General features: G+C 41.5%; 1 protein-coding gene across 19 annotated transcripts in view; it reads right to left on the reverse strand.

Annotated features, from left to right (window-relative positions):
* The window catches only part of SYTL2 (synaptotagmin like 2), a 121,119-nt gene that overhangs the window by 47,636 nt on the left and 59,689 nt on the right, over positions 1-13,794 (reverse strand). For all 19 annotated transcript variants that reach the window (XM_017850907.1, XM_017850902.1, XM_017850906.1 and 16 more), the window contains 2 exons: positions 6,774-6,925; positions 3,851-3,986 (listed from right to left, as the gene is read on the reverse strand). In XM_017850907.1, coding sequence (XP_017706396.1) covers positions 3,851-3,986; positions 6,774-6,882 — 245 coding nt within the window. In that variant the 5' untranslated portion in view covers positions 6,883-6,925. The remainder of the gene's footprint in view (positions 1-3,850; positions 3,987-6,773; positions 6,926-13,794) is intronic.

Genomic DNA, 13,794 nt, shown 5'->3' on the forward strand with positions numbered 1-13,794 from the left:
TAAGAGCTAAAGATGTGTCTGTAATTGATTGGTTCTTTTCAACAGAGGGTAAGAAGGAGACTGGTGTCAGAAGCATCCCTAAGGCACAGGCAATGAAGCACAAAGACTTACCAAATAGTGTTTTAATTCTACCAAAAACAAAGTTAGGTGGAAATGCATAGTTTTGCTTGCAAGGAAATTTATCATTTTCTTGCCATTTTACAGGTAAGTGCCCAGAAGAAAGCCTGTCAATGCCATGGACTGAAATACCACAGTGAAGGGTTTATCTTGTTCTCCCTGAACTCATTTGGGAGACATTCTCTAGAGATGTTTGATTACTAGACATTACAAACCTGTGCAGCAGCCAAGCGCCCTTACAAGCCAAGGAGGAGGTGTGGCCACACAGAGGTTTATAGGCTACCTCCTGCTGTCTAGCTCTCCATCTTGAATGCTCTTCTGTCACAGCTATGCAAATCTGAGACGGCCCTCAAATTCTCCTCTATTTTTCTATAATCTCCAGGGCTCATGGGGACACTTCTGAAGTGAGAGCTTCTTAGTAAAACCAGAACAAGCCTACTTTGATAGTCAGAAAACATTACATCTCATTTATGGACAGGGTTCTGACCTTCATGGGATGAGTCTTCATTCTGTACTCCCTACCTAGGCTCAGCCATGTCCTGTGGATTACTGTGTACATATTCAACTGTTATTTTCTGTTGTTGGGGGCGCAAAATGTGCTATCAGCATATGGTTCATGGACCAGTGCCCATCCATGAACTGTTTGTCACTGGTTCATAATGAGATAAGTACAGAAATGGAGGCTATGTGCTGAAGAACTATTTATAGCAAACATGATCAGTGGGCTTATCTTTGCATGCCACTGTTGTTTTCTGTATTTCATTTTTCTAGTATTCATTCTCATTATATTTTACAAAAGATATCAATCTGTGATGATTAGAAATAAAAACTTTAAAATGAAGCAAAACTAGTCCTTTACTACAAAGGGTTTATGAAGTGCTGGTCCAACCAACAATGCCCACCTGAAAAGTCTGTAACCAGAACTAGAAATGTGAGCATTCAGCGTTTTCCTTTTGCTACTCCAGAACAAGCCTTATTTTCTTCTCCTCTGCTCATAAACCTCTCTGCTTCCCTGTGCTCCAGGTGCAAACAAAGGTGAGTTCAGAAAGAATGCAGGCAGCTGCCAATGCTTGACTACATGCTGGGTATCCACAGTGTTTTACTTCTTCATGTGTGAAGTAAAATTCTGTGACCCCACAGAATTGTGCCCACAACAGAAAGAAAGATGTTGCAACAGAGCGTATTAGCAAAACTCCAGAAACTACAATAACCAGCCTATTACCTTACACTCCCCAACTTCTGACTCCTGGCTAAGAAAATATTGACAGGTACTGAGTCATTCTATTAAAGTTCACTTAGTCTAAAAGTACAGGCCCCAAAATACACTTAACACACCCAGTTCACAAAGGTTAAAGTATAGGTAAGAAACATTGCAGGAACTTGATACTGAGTAAGGTAGTAGTTTCTAATATTGAAAGAAGGAAGTAAAAAATAGTTCATTCTAACTTTCTGGATAATTACCACCCATGGCATGTGTTACAGGATTGGCCTTTAATGAGCAAAGCATCCTGAATATGTCTAACATCTTTATTCTTGCCTTCTCAACCATACTTCATCCGTGTAATAATAACAATTTTCATGCCACGGGAAAATGGCCAATTTTCTTTCTTCCTGAGAAATGCTGAGTGATTCCCATGCCCTGTTTCATTTAATCTCACTATATCCTGGTGAGGCAATTCTGTTCTGATTTACAGATGAGACCTGAAAGACTTGCCTGAAGTCACACAAGGAATGCAGAAAATAATGGAGATGCTAATCTTGAATGCTATGTTACTAGCCTCGAGTTGAGGAAGAGTGGGAGAATACCCACCAGCCCTGTGGTTCATGAAGAAAAAGTTAGGCTATGAGGGCAATGGCACCTCTGTCCCTCAAGCCCATTAAGATAGAATAAGTTCCTAGAAGGATGGAAAGTCTGACCCAGATAAAATGGGGCAATGAGCTATATGTCTCTGATGCTCCCAAATCATCTCCTTTCCCCTTCTGTGGCACCTGCTCCCTCCTCACTCAGTCGGTCAGTGTTCTAGTGCTCCCCAGTCCCCATCAAAGCCAACTCTTAAGAGCATCTCTCAGCTCCTTGGTGGTAAATATAAATAACTATGTTCTCTCTCTTTGGGTTTCTTTAACATGGTAATATTTTAGGTCTCATATTTCTTTACGAAGGAAGGCCTTCATTCCATTAGAGAGACTATAGGCAGGTGGCAAGTGGGGAGTCACCCAGGGGAACAGAATAGTGTGTCCTTCGCACTCTTTCCTGGGCTTCCTGAAATATCTTGTATGTAGGCAAGAGCTCATGCTTCCATTTCTTGAGCACTTACTACATGCTAATGGCCTGCACTGGGAATTCTATATTCACTAGCTAATTAAATTCTCAGTAATTCTTCTAGCAAACTATCAATATTATTATTCCCATTTTAAAGCTGAGGAAATAAAAGTCCAAGGAGTTAAGTCAGTACTACTGCAAGGTCACATTATCAATTAGTGACTACTATTAAGGTGTTTTATCCCCAGCCAAGATGTACAGATACAAAAGAAAATTACAAATAGTTCCAGAGAGGAAACAGTGCAGCCTGCCATTCATGGGAAACAAAATGATCCCCTTTCCAAATGGGAAACAGATAATAAAGGGTAACCTTAGAGTACCCATAGAGTCAGTATTCCAATATCCACGTGACATATCTTTACTAATATTTGACTTTAAAATTCCTATTGGTACTTGTATCATATACCCTCCCTGACACCTATAAACTATGCTAGAAATATCCCCATTCTCAGATGTTTCAGCCTTGGACCCTGATTCAGTGACATCCCACCAGTAAATTCATCAACTTCATCCCAGTTAGAGATTCCAAATTGAACTAACTTAATTAAGGAGCTACAGATAAAAGGCAACTGCCCTCTCACTAAAGGGTAACAACTATGCCCTCAAGGAACAGACACCAATGAGAATATCCTTAAATACCTAAAAACAAATCATTATGGCTCAAAAGGTTTATAGCAAAGTAATCCCACAATTGGCTGCATCTCAGCAAGGATGTAAAAATGTACATTTTGATTGGTCAGATAACAACATGCAGGAAAAATACCAAAAAACCCCAAGACTATAATATTGAAGACAGTCTATATCCTTAAGAGGCATTTACTGAGTATCTATCATGGCAGGTATTCTACATACCTTATCACTAATTCTTACCATAGCTTTTCAGGTATACATTATTGTTCCTAGCCATAGTTAACAGTATAGACTCAGAAAGCTTAAATGTCTTGCCCATAGTCAAATGGCTAATAAATGGCAGATTCAGGAATTGAATTCACATCTGTCTAGTTCTTGTGCTTGAGCTTCTTCCATTGCACTAGGCTGTTACAATCTGATCATAATTTATCTTTTCCCTGAAATGACTTATTCCCCAAAGTCATTTTGAAGTACCTCTTCATTCTACTCTAAGTAGAAATTCATGGGAGAAATAAAAACAGCTCTTGCTGGTGCTGCAAGAAATCACCACTTAACATTTTTATTTTATTTAAGATGTAGATTTGTTAGAAATTCTGGAAGCTGAGAAAGAGTATCACTTGGGCTTCGTCTGCATCGGGGCCCAGAATTCTCTTATACACTGCCCCTCCCCCTTGCCTATAACCCCAATCTGGCATTTGTACTCATAGACTGCCATTCTGCCCATGTGACACCCCAGGCCATGAAAGCCACATGCAGCAGCTCTCCCCAGAAGCTTTGCCTTACCTCGGGCTTGCTGGTGCTGCATCTTCTTCTGGCTCTTCTACAACGCCAGCCAGCTCCGGAGGAAGTAAAGCATCTTTGTTGACATTATTCACCCAGCTTTCCTTTGTCCCATTTGCTCTGTCTTTACTCTGCTCAGCTGAAACAGGAAACAATAAAGACAGGAAGGTTATCTCTCACCTCCAGGACCTACAACTCTCTTACCAGCTCTTATCAGTGAAGGCTTGAACGTGAACCTCAGGCCTTCCCAGTGCCAAGGCAATCACTGGATCTAAGCAGTTGATCAGAATTACATCTAAGAGAGAAGTCAATAAATTCCCACATTCGATTTCCCCAAGCAGAGTCTCCTGAGAGAATGAGCATACCTTTAAATGTGGGATTAACTCCAGAGACCATTAAAGCAAAATTCTGACTGCCTCTAGGTTAATCTGAACTGAGTTGGGGTCAGGTCTAAATGTGTATGGCCAGGGGATGCTCAGGGCAGGAAGTCCTCAGTGGGATAGAAGCACCATCATTACCAAGCATTTACTGAATAGCTACAATGTGTTCAAATATCCTGTATGTGCTCTAAGATACAAGGGGGAACAAATGATTATGGTCTAGGAATGTCTTCCTCCACTGCCTTCTCCTCCTCCCCACAGTCTCTACAAATCCAAAATTACATACTCTTCAATCCCAGCTCAGATGTCAGAGCCCCCATAAAAATTCTGTGCTCCTGCTTCAGAAAATAACCTCTTTTGCCTCTGAACATCCAGCACTCTTTACCTGAACATCTCTGATAATTAGCATCAACTGAATGATAACTACCAGGCACTGTGCTGAGTTCTTCGCATGCATTATTCTATGAGGTGAAAGCTATTTTCCAAGTATACAGATTTGAAAATTGAGAATCAAAAAGTTCAAGAAACTTGCCTAAGGTCACAGAGCCAGTAAGTGCCCAGAATACTTTCATCAATAATAAGGGTGAACCAGTGCTGGAGCTTCCAATTTCTAAATACCCACATTCCAGGACAGTATCCCCCCACAGGTCCTGTTACACGTAAGTCTAATTTCTTCATCTGCAAAATGGGGTCCCTTGGTACTAACCAGTACCCCTCCAGATTTCTGAAGGTCTGGGTGATTTTGAAAAGCAAGAGGGCTGCAAACAATGCACTGTACATACTAAGCAGTCAGTCCTTATCTGCAAGGAGTATGGCACTAATTCAGAAATACTTTGAAATCCTGGCTCTGCCATTTGCCAATTATGTGATCTCAGGCAAGTTACTTAACTTCTCTGAGCTTCATATGTCCCATGTATGGAATGGGGGAAATAATGTCTACCTTACAGGATTACTGCAACAATCAGAAATAATAGAGATTAAGGCCGGGCGCGGTGGCTCAAGCCTGTAATCCTAGCACTTTGGGAGGCCGAGACGGGTGGATCACGAGGTCAGGAGATCGAGACCATCCTGGCTAACACGGTGAAACCCGTCTCTACTAAAAAATACAAAAAAAACTAGCCGGGCGAGGTGGCGGGCGCCTGTAGTCCCAGCTACTCGGGAGGCTGAGGCAGGAGAATGGCGTGAACCTGGGAGGCGGAGCTTGCAGTGAGCTGAGATCTGGCCACTGCACTCCAAGAGCGAAACTCCGTCTCAAAAAAAAAAAAAAAAAAAAAAAAAAAGAGATTAAATGCCTATTGTATATTAGATGCTCAAAAGGTGATAGCTATTTTCCTTATTGAGTATAAGGTAGACCTTGACAAGGCTTTACATGGACTAAGCCAGAGTTAGAGAGAAGGCAACCAGTAAGTATTTAATGAACTCAACAGAATTTAAAACAAGCCCTCAAAATATTGCCTTCGCCAGGCATGGTGGCTTATGTCTTTAACCGCAGCACTTTGGGAGGGTGAGGCAGGAAGATTGCTTGAGGCCAGTAGTTGGAGACCAGCCTGGCCAAAATAGTAAGACTCTATTAAAAAAAAAAAGACATAAAAATAGTGCCATGATATAAGGAATATGCACTATCATAGTAACCCCGCTGGCCACAGAAACCATGCTACAAGCCCATCTGGGATGGGATGCTGGCTGCCTTTGCCACTTTTAAATGGGCATTGCCATGATAGTATAAATCCCATCAATTCAGTAGATGGGTGGAGAAGTAAAGATTTCCCCCCAAACCTTTAGGATAAAGTGGGTTTTTGGTTGGTTGGCATTTTATTTCCCCTCTTTTGACTTTCACTTTTAAATGTTACTATTGCAGGCCACAGGCATGGCAGGCAATGAGCAGGTGAAGAACCAATGGAAAAGTGTTTTAAAACTCCTGTATGAGCTAACAGGCTTTTGAATGTGTCACTGTGGTCCACAGAGAAGGCTGAAGTAGGTAGCAAGGAGATGCTGCGTCAGCTACTACAGCCTCAAAACAAAGTTGATGTTTCTCTCGACTTTAAAATTATTTCTATGCAGCTTAATTTATTTTGTTTAATCATATAAATAAGAAGGTTTTCCATTTAAAAAAATGCCTTTACAGTCTCTTAAACAATATACTTGGTTAATTAAGAAAGTACTACCATATGTTACGATCACTGAACAGAGAGGCTGATATCTTTTTGTCTAAGCCCTTCACTTTACTGGGAAGATTCTGAATCTTCAGAGTTAAAAGCCAAAGAAGAGGTGGTAGATCCCTTACATGCCCCAGTTATCTATGCTACTGTAATTCAACAGGGCACCTAAAGGGCTTCCTATGTTCCTCTACACCACACTGAGTCAGTTAGCTCTGCCCTCATCCTTCCAAATCCAAGGCAAGGGAATTTTAAAGTGGAGGGTCACGCATTACGAAAAGCGTTCATCCAAATGATTTCCATCAGCAGATTTCTGACACCATTCCCTTCTCCCAGCTCTTTCTTCCCAAACGAACGCTGGTTGTAAATGCACTAGCCAAGTCAACTTACCTGCTACCTGGGGCCTCTTCTTTCTCATAGATGCTCTGATGATATCTGCGCCATGGATTTTGTCTCTGTGTCTTTTTGCCTTGGCTTCATAAAACCATTGGCCACTCATATTCTTCAGCTGCTGGTCATCCTTAATTTTTTCAGGCAAATGTCTACAAAAGGAAAAGAGCTTTAGTTTGCTGAGAACCCACAGTAAATAAATGAGCTCATTGTGACACTGCATAAAGACATGTATAAACATACAGCTAAAATGAAGCTTTAATATTTCAGATGATCCCAAAAACTTCCCAGATGACTAATGCAGGTATGTTCGCCTTTGAAAAGCCAGAGAAGACAAGGCCAACATTTTTTCAAATAAAGGTTTAATCCATGACTCCCATATGATGCCTGAAATTTCTCAAGAGCAGATTCACTTTCTGCCTGCATTCTTTAGTGTCTGCTGTTCAAATGCAAATACCCCAGGGAGGGATAATTCGGTAGGCTTCCCTAAGCCTTGGTTTCCTTATCCATAAAAAAGCATTAATAATAGTAACCTTTGGACTTTAAAATTTGGGTTTCTATGAGGTTTAACTAAGTGAATTCATGCAATAGCTCTCTGCACCTCCCTGGCACCTCATAAACACTGGATGGGGTAGTCATTAGCTCATCAGTCCTTTCCATTTTGCATGATATGAGTTTATCAGAGACTTTCCTGGAAGCCTGTGGAGGAGGGGTGGTGCCTCTTATGCTTATTGTTAGGGGAAGGAACCTTAAAAAAGCTGCTGGAATCAGGGAAGACCAAAATTGAGGAGGAGTGTGTACAGGCAAGTTCCATTTGTGCAGATACTGCATTTAAGAGTTTCACAATTATTCATGCTTACTGAAAAACTAAAACCTAAGAACAAACAAGATAGTCTGCCCTCCTAAAACTTCCCTAAAAAGTTTGTTCTAATTGACAAGTCTTAACCTCTCCACCTCTCTATCCATCTCAATAAAATAAAAACATCACAAAATCTCTCTTGTTTATAGAGATGTACTTAGAATAAAGTAGAATAAAAGCTGTAAGGGAACACCATACTCTTGGAAGATAATGTGCTACATAAATCCAAGAGAGTTTTAAGATAGTCATTCAAACTAATATGCACTCTTCCTCAATTAGCAAATCAAAGTGTTTCAGGCAGAGAATGTGAATGGGCCAAGGTGGTAGCAGTGCTGCATGTAAGGGCTGCACACAGGCACACCTAGGAGTGGGAAAAAGAGGGGGAGCAGTTATCCCAGGTCTAGCAAGAATGTCTCCTCTCTCCCAAGCGTGCCTGGAGAGTGTCCTTCCACCCAGAGAAAACTCTTACAGGAACTTCCTCTCCTTGTCATGACAGCCCATCTACAAACCATGAGAGGGAGAGCGTCATCACTTCATAGTTCTCAGTCAGCAATGAGATCATGGTTTTTATTAAATGTTCCTAATGGTTTGACACTGCCTAAGGTTTTCAGCAGAGCAAACAACTGCTGGACTGTTGGTGAACCTTTGCTTTCTCCTCCCAAAAGGACCAAGTTTGAGTTCAGTTCCAGAATGGAGAAGTTCTTCTACTTCTCCCCGGTCAATGAGTTCCTGGGGGCAGGGTCTGTATTCAATACATCTTTGCTTAGTGTCTTGGAAAATAGGGGGTATTTATTCAGTTATTGAAGAGTGGAGGAATATCAGATGAGGCTCCTGACCACCTAAAAAGGCTTCAGGTTACCTTTTCAGATTCATTTTTCCAGCACTCATGCCCATACCCCACTTGCCAGCATGCTCGGCTTCTTACTATTCTCCAATGCTCTTCTGTGACCTCTGTAGATGACAGAGGCAGGAAGTTGTGGCAGAAAGACTCTGGGTTTTCAAGGCTCCCCAAATTACATCCAAATCTCAGTTCCGACCCTTTCTAGATGGGATCTTGGGCAGTTTACCGAACTCCTCTAAGCTTCAGTCTCCTTGTTTTTAAGGATCAGGGAAAATAAGACCTACCCTCCAGGACTTCTGAGATGATTGAGATGTTTAACTGAAAGTACTTAGTACTGCCTAGATCTTGGTACAAGGCCAATTAATGTGAAGTTTCATGGGATGTCTTTCCCTCACTTCTCTGTCCAGCCCGTTGCTCCTCATCCTTCAGATCCAGCTCAAACACTGCCTCACTGGGAAGCCTTCCCTAACTCAGGAGGGCACAGTTATTACAGTTTCTCCTTTTCCATGCTCCCACAGCACCTCCACTTCAGCCCTTACTATATCACATTCCAATGATCTGTTTGCACTTCTGTTGTACTCACTAATCTGTGGACTTTGCAAATTCCTTGAAGGTGAGGACTATGTCTTAATCACCTTTGTAATGCCAGCACCTAGCACGGAGCCTGGAACAGAGCTGATACCCAATAACTGTCTGTTAAGTGAATAAATCAAAGAATAAATAAATGCTCAGCAGCCATCCTGTCTGAGTCAGGCAAGAGATCAAGAAGATCCTGTCACTGCTGAGATTAAGTGAACCTTAGATCCTGTCACAACGATGGTGTCTCCTCCTGATGCAGCAGAACATGCTCATCTCTCACCAGAACAGGAAAAAACATCATGAAATGTGGTGTCGGTCAGCATTCTTGTTGAAGGAGGCCACAAACCCTTATAGCAGAACAACACCCAATTTCTTTTCATAAGATTGTTTATTTTTGTTTTTCAACTAAAATGTACTTTGTGGGGATTCTTGTGCAACTCTTGATCTGTTCCTGCCTAAATGACTGTCTATAAACCCGTGATCAATGCACAATGAGCACAGGTTGTGTGTCAACTCCCTGAAACACATGGCCCCTACAAAGGCTGGTAGTCATTATAGTAAGGAAAGGGCTTCTGGCTCACTTGTTTTAAAGTGGCAAAAGAATAGGAAACTCTTTCAAATGTAGTTAAGTGCCACTTACATATTTCCTAACATGACTGTCACTACTAGGTTTAATAATCAACTTCTCTTTCTATCTTAGTCACTAGTAATATTTCGTAGATAAATCCATACGTATAACATCAAAGTTTAAGTTTTGTAAAGACGTAGATCATTTTTAAAATCCCACTATCTAGTGCTGCTGTTAAAATCTTCTTGTTTTCGGCCGGGCATGGTGGCTCACACCTGTAATCCCAGCACTTTGGGAGGCCGAGGCAGGCTGATCACGAGGTCAGGAGATCGAGACCATCCTGGTTAACATGGTGAAACCCCGTCTCTACGAAAAACTTCAAAAAATTAGCCGGGCGCAGTGGTGGGCGCCTGTAGTCCCAGCTACTCGGGAGGCTGAGGCAGGAGAATGGCGTGAACCCGGGAGGCGGAGCTTGCAGTGAGCTGAGATCGCACCACTGCACTCCAGCCTGGGAGACAGAGCGAGACTCCGTCTCAAAAAAAAAAAAAAAAAATTTCTCGTTTTCCAGCCCATGTTCATCTCTCATTTTTTCTGAACTCTAATTACATCAATCAAATGAGCATTTGATTCTCTAATTATTGTACCATCTAGATGAAGAGAGAAAGGGGTAAGTTTCTTGGGACTGACATTCATCCTTTACCATACTCTCCACACACACACGTTATGTTTAGCAGAGAGTTAAGCAGAGAGAAGATGCTCAGTAAACACCGGTGGGCAGGTGGGCAGAAGTGAGGGCTGAAGAAGAGCACTCAATCCAGAAAGTACACTGGCCTGCTGGCCTCCCAGGCAGGATGTCCTGGTCATTCTCTCATTCATTCTCCCATTCCTTCAGCTAGCACATAGTACCTGCTTTGTGCTGAACCACACGTCTGACACTTAACATGCCTCTTATCATTTCATCCTTACAATTTCACCATGTTGTTCAAAGAATTTCACCCATTGCAAAAGATGGCTATTTTACCCCTTCTGTATGCTAAAAGCCATATCTAAGCCCTGTATGGTTATTTGTTCACTGACTCATTAATTCCCATACCAGTCATCTGCTTGGAATTGGACATTAAAAATTCTATCTACAGCCCTAACTGCCAATGTCAACTCCTTTTCATGCCAAGAGTGTGAGCACTTACAAAGGGAAGCCAGAAGAGCAGAAATGCCCTCTGGGCTGGATTCAACACCTTTGCCCTCAGCCTACCCCTTTACTCCTTGTGCTCACTTATGTACACCTCAGCTTCCAGCTACTCAACTGAACTAGGCAAAGCTTGAACATCATCTGCAGGACCTGGTTGATGGTATCTAGTCAACTGTGGACAGCTGCTGGCCAGATAGGTTGACTGGTCCATTCTCCAGCCTTTCTTTTTTCATGTTGCCCAGTATATTCTTAGATAGTTACAAATGGCCTCACTTTCTAGATAAAATGATAGCGGCCCAGAGAAGTTAAGAGGCTTGCCCAAGGTCACACAGAGCTGGCAGCAGAAGCCAGCCTGACTCCCAGCCAACACACTTTCTACTACCCAGTCCTGGTACGATTTCGGTTTCTAAGATGGCTGTCACACTTCACTCTTTCTCCCAAGGAACTCAATCTTTGATGAAGAATCTGAAAACCAACATGTGGAAAACAAACTGCAAAACTTCCTTACAGTGGAAAACAAGAAATATACATCTTTTACATGACATATCATAGGTCTCTGCAGTCTGCTGAGAGGTAGCACAGTGTAAGGAAAGTGCACAGGCTTTGACGTTGGATCAGCAAGGCTTCAACCCTGCAGGGCACTTACCCTCTTCAACCCTATCTCCTCATCTGTTAAGTGGATTCAGCTATACTGTTTTGAAGATGAAACAGGAAAATCTATGTGAAAATCCATGTACAGTCCCTGACAAATATTGGTTCCTTTCCCCTTTGCTTTGACAGAAAAACACCATGAGAGGTCCTAGAAATTAGTTCTTCAATGACAACTGCCTTCATTAAAAAAAAAAAAAGAAAAGAAAAGAAAAAAACAACTAAGTCTAAGGAGGCAGCTGAGAATCATAAGATGTGGTGGCGGTTGAGATCGTATCTACTGCAAAAACATCCATCGCCGTAGATGTGGTTGTGTGTATATGGGGGTGGGGGATGCAGTGCTGGTGGTGGTGTACAGACAGACATGAGCAGCCATTTCCTGCTGGCAGTGTGACGCAAAGCACAGGAAATGCCACCTTTTGAGTATGTGATTTTCAAACCATAAAAGACTAAAATTACATATGTGTATGTATGGTTATGTTTCCTTAAAGGTGGGGCAGGGCAGCAAGAGAGAAAACACAGGACAGGGGTGGAAGAGAGAGAAAGAATCCACCCTAATGTCTCCTTCACTGCTAGTCTGTGAAATGTCTCCACATGGGAGCTAGGGAAGCAGGCTGTGTAGCGATACATGGTAATAACTGGGTCCAGTACTTGTGGCTACAGGTAGTGGAGCAGCATAAAAGACGGTGTGGTAGCAACAGTGATCTGGAACCGTTATCGTCTCAGCTGTACCCCAGAGACACCCCAGTGACTATTTCCTTGGGTACAAGTCCATGCTCTGCCATGAACAGACCCAAGTGATTTAGGAACTGGATATGTCTCTGTGCAACACTCACTTTTCCTATCCATGAAATCAAGATGGGAGGTAACAAAACCTTTTCTTTAATTAGCTGGATGTGGTAGTACACACATGTGGTTTTAGCTACTTGGGAGAAAGGAGGATCACTTGAGCCCAGGAGTTCAAGGCTGCAGTGAGCTATGACTGCCTCATGTACTCCAGCCTGGGTGATACAGAGAAAATCTTTTTTAAAAAAATAAAAAATAAATAAAAAAAGATAGGAAGTAACATATAAACTAAATCATCTCCAAAGTATCTTGAATGAGCTTGGTTGTGAACAAGTCAAAGCACTGGATATATTAGGAATGGCAATATTTCCATTTGAATGCCAGATCTCATCTAGAGCCATACTGAAAAAGATTCTAAAGTGATATCTGATCTTGTGGGCAACAGTGGTGTATCCATTAGTGATATCCTCGTGGCTACAGGAGAGTTATACTCCAAAGTCTATAAAACATTAGTATTTAAAAGAAAATTCTGAATTTTAGTAATACATTGGCCTTTCTAATGATGTTTTGATTGGGCTGATGTAATTATATAATGTGTTTCTAAGCTGAATAACACCTAGGAGGACTGGGGCATTGTAAAGTCATGTTAGGGAAACAAAATTGAGATTTTAAATTTGCAACTGATAATCCATTCAATGGATAAAGGTCATTAGATAGTAAATTCCTTGAGAGCTGGGGCCATGTTTTCAATCACCCTAGAATTCTCTTCATATCATTGTCCAGAGCAGTTCCTTGTACTTAACAGGTGCTCAATTAAGTTCTACTACATTAAATGATTAAGAGTTTTAGGAGTAATTTCCTTCTAAGGAATCAGTCTAACTAGAATCTCCTGTCCCTGTCTGGAGGTATAGGTAGAGTGGTGTGAATAAAGGAATTAAAATGAACTATCACATATTATGTGCCAGGAAGATTAAAAATTATTTTTAATTTAATTGACAAATAATAATTGTATATATTCATGAGGAAACAGTGATGTTTTGATATATATAACACATAGTGATCAGGTCACTGTAATTTTGTATCTTTCACCAAATCTCTCCCTATCTCTCACTTCCTAAAAATTATTTTACTTAATCCTGACTTTAATCTTTCGAATTTAAATGTAGTATTAATATCATGCCCACTCTGAGTTGAGGCTCAGAGAGGTTAAATAACTTGCCCAGTGAAACACAGTTCATTAGTGGTAGGAATGAGATGCAAACGCATGTCAGTTTCATCTCCAGTTCCATGCAGCAGAGTTGTTTATGTCATGATCAAACCCTTGCTGTTCCTTTCTGAAAGAATAACAATGATGAGCAGAATAGAGCAGACGGAAAAGCACTGGTCCAACAGCTTTTCTCATCACGGCTTTGGCACTGACTTGCTGTGTGGCCGTGGGCAAGTCATTTACCCTTTCTGGGCTTTATCTTCTTTTTCTGTAAAATGACTGATATGGAACAACAACAAAAAAAAAAAAAAACTTTCAGAGTTATTAGGCTATAACTCTGGTGG

Source organism: Rhinopithecus bieti, unplaced genomic scaffold, assembly GCF_001698545.2.
Source record: "Rhinopithecus bieti isolate Rb0 unplaced genomic scaffold, ASM169854v2 scaffold_30846, whole genome shotgun sequence".
NCBI lineage: Eukaryota > Metazoa > Chordata > Mammalia > Primates > Cercopithecidae > Rhinopithecus > Rhinopithecus bieti.